Source organism: Cyprinodon variegatus, unplaced genomic scaffold, assembly GCF_000732505.1.
Source record: "Cyprinodon variegatus isolate N-32 unplaced genomic scaffold, C_variegatus-1.0 Scaffold255, whole genome shotgun sequence".
In the NCBI taxonomy this organism is placed as follows: Eukaryota; Metazoa; Chordata; class Actinopteri; order Cyprinodontiformes; family Cyprinodontidae; genus Cyprinodon; species Cyprinodon variegatus.
This window is the reverse complement of record NW_015150708.1, coordinates 138,340-141,002: the sequence shown is the minus strand read 5'-3', so window position 1 is coordinate 141,002 and position 2,663 is coordinate 138,340. Positions and strand designations below refer to the sequence as shown.

General features: G+C 38.0%; 1 protein-coding gene across 1 annotated transcript in view; it reads right to left on the bottom strand.

Annotated features, from left to right (window-relative positions):
- LOC107089495 (periphilin-1-like) overlaps positions 1–2,663 on the bottom strand; it is a 34,946-nt gene that overhangs the window by 30,971 nt on the left and 1,312 nt on the right. Inside the window, exons 2-4 of the mRNA XM_015382325.1 lie at positions 2,340–2,416; positions 1,575–1,648; positions 1,252–1,479 (exon numbers count right to left, since the gene is read on the bottom strand). Of these exons, the coding sequence (XP_015237811.1) occupies positions 1,252–1,479; positions 1,575–1,648; positions 2,340–2,416 (379 nt within the window). The remainder of the gene's footprint in view (positions 1–1,251; positions 1,480–1,574; positions 1,649–2,339; positions 2,417–2,663) is intronic.

The following is a 2,663-nucleotide window of genomic DNA, read 5'->3' as shown; positions in this document are numbered from 1 at the left end:
AAAGTAAATTTACTTTTACTCAATTACAATTTTTTAGTACTCTTTCCACCTCTGCTCACAGGTATATAGACAGTGGTTCAAAAACAAGGAAATAAGTTGGATGTACTCCAGTGACAATTTAAAACAGATCTCAATACAACACACTATTGAAAGCAGTGTAACTGTAAGTTTTAGTCAAAAATGTCAATAAATCTTCAGGAAATGTGAAATGCCTTAAAGTCAACATGATCAATCTCAAAGAATAAATTTTAAGCGGTTCTCAGAGATAAAGGTTTAAAGTAGAGTAAAAGCTGCTGGCAGTGCTGAAGAACTCTCACACTTGGGTACCATTTCAGTCTATGTTGCTGCATTGGTTATTACACATGGACACCTCAGCTGCACATTGCCAATAGGGCTGGGTAAAAAAATCAATTTAATCGATTTTGAATCGATTACTTTACATTTTTGCAGAATCGATGTCTAGGGAATGAGATTGATTATTTTTATAGTGACTAGCTTGACGTTCACCTTCAAATGAGCTAGAAAGATGCACGCAAGATGACTTCAAGCCAGACAGCTGCAACTATAGCCAATAAGTTGACTAAAGACATTAACAAATGGGGGCTGACCAGCAAACACCCTGTAGTTGTTACAGACAATGCCGCAAATATGGTTTCTGCAGTGGAGATAATGCAGCTCATGCATGTCTACTGTCTCTCCGCCGTGTCACGACTGCTCGCTCGAGTGAGGCTTCACTTTTTCACTTTTGAACAGTTTTGTTCACGTCTCAAGCTTAAACTGTCTGATTTACAAGTTTGCACTTTGTTTTTAATGTGACAGGAAAAAAATAAAATACATGATGAGTATTCTGACACACAGTTGAACCACTTTCATTATTTGAAAAACAGATCGAATCGAAATTAATCGATTTAGAACTGTGTTAATCAAAATCGAACCGATTCAGAACTTTGGCGAAAATACCCAGCCCTAATTGCCACTAGGTGGAGCTATAAGCAAACCGTGATGATAAATGATTCAGTCAAAATGATTTCGGTTCTTATGACGGTTTTGAAATTCGTCCCCAATCAGATCCTCCTAATTCTTTGAGGGCGAAGGATTAACTCAATCTCCTTGTCAAAGTGTGAAAATCAAATTATAAATGATCATTATACAAATAAAGTGTCATGCTCAGACATTCGCCTCAAAAACTTGTTCCTTTCTTTCCACTGCGGCACAAAAAATTCCAATTATTCTTTCAAACGGTGGACTTACATCTCGATGTGGTGGAGAGTGTCTTCGGTAGTTATCATAGCTGGAGTTTTCATCGTAGTACTGACTGTCATCAGATCGATAAGTGTCTTTGGTGTGATATCCTCTTCCACTATTGTAGTCACGAGGGCCCCTGTACCGCTGGTCATCATATCCTCTGTCAAATTCTGCCCCCGGTCGTGTCATAGGGTTCCTCTTCTCAACAATATTGACAACCCGGTGAACTGTAACCTAAAAGGACAATTTTAATATTGAACTTGAGTGGTTTTATTATAAAAAGTTTCAGTAAAAACAACCAAACGCTGCTGATCAAACAAACCCCATACCTCTCTTGCATCCTGTGGGGCAAACTGTTCTTCATATGCTTCTCTGATGGATTTTCGACCGTGCTGATAAGCCACTACAAAAAACAAGGACTTATATTCAAGCCTTCTAAAACATGGATTTCAATTTTTTACAAGGCCTTTAAAAATGATCAAATAAATTCTGAAAAGAAATACACCGCTAACCCTCTCCTGTCACCTTCTCTTTGTATAATCATTAAAACAATTATTATTTGCAAATAACCTCTATGAAATTCATGGATCAAAACATGGAAAACTGCCATTATTTAGACTTTAATTACCGTAAATTCCGGACTATAGAGCACACCTGATTACAAGCCGCACGCTCTAATTTTAGAAAGAAAATCAATTTTGTGCTTTTATAAGCCGCACCGGATTTTAAGCCGCAGGTTTCCCACTTTGTATGAGATATTTACAAATAAAGATATTACAAGTGAGCATTTTTTCAACGTTTGATTTAATCCATATGATAAAACAAACAAATACGGTAAATATTATGAAATCTTTTTTTTTTCAAACTACCTGTAACACGTATACGTATGTGTCGGTAACATGCAAATAACGCTGCATATACCGGTACTTTTAATTAACCAACGCACAGAACATTGCAGCTGACCAGGAAAAGTCATTAATCACTTTCTTCTTCCTCCTGCGCACTAAAACCCTCAAAGTCCTCTTCCTCGGTGTCTGAATGGAACAGCTTCAGGATGCCGTCACCGACTTCAGTCTCATCCTTGTCGCTCTCACCTGAGCACTCGCGGTCCTCTTCATCCCGCAGCAGGGTTAGGGTTTCGCGCCATGAAAAAAAACATGTATTAGCCGCACTGTATTATAGGCCGCAGTGTTCAAACAGCGGGGAAAAAGTAGCGGCTTATAGTCTGGAATTTACGGTATGTTTAGCACAGCTCTCAAGACATTTCTATTATTAAAGTTCAGCAGTGATAAAATGTAAACAGAAGACCGGTATATGATTTGCAGTTTTCATTCAACATTCAGCACTTTTTTTTAGGGATGCACGATATTGGGATTTTGGCCGATATCCGATATGCCGATATTTTAAAACTCATGTCG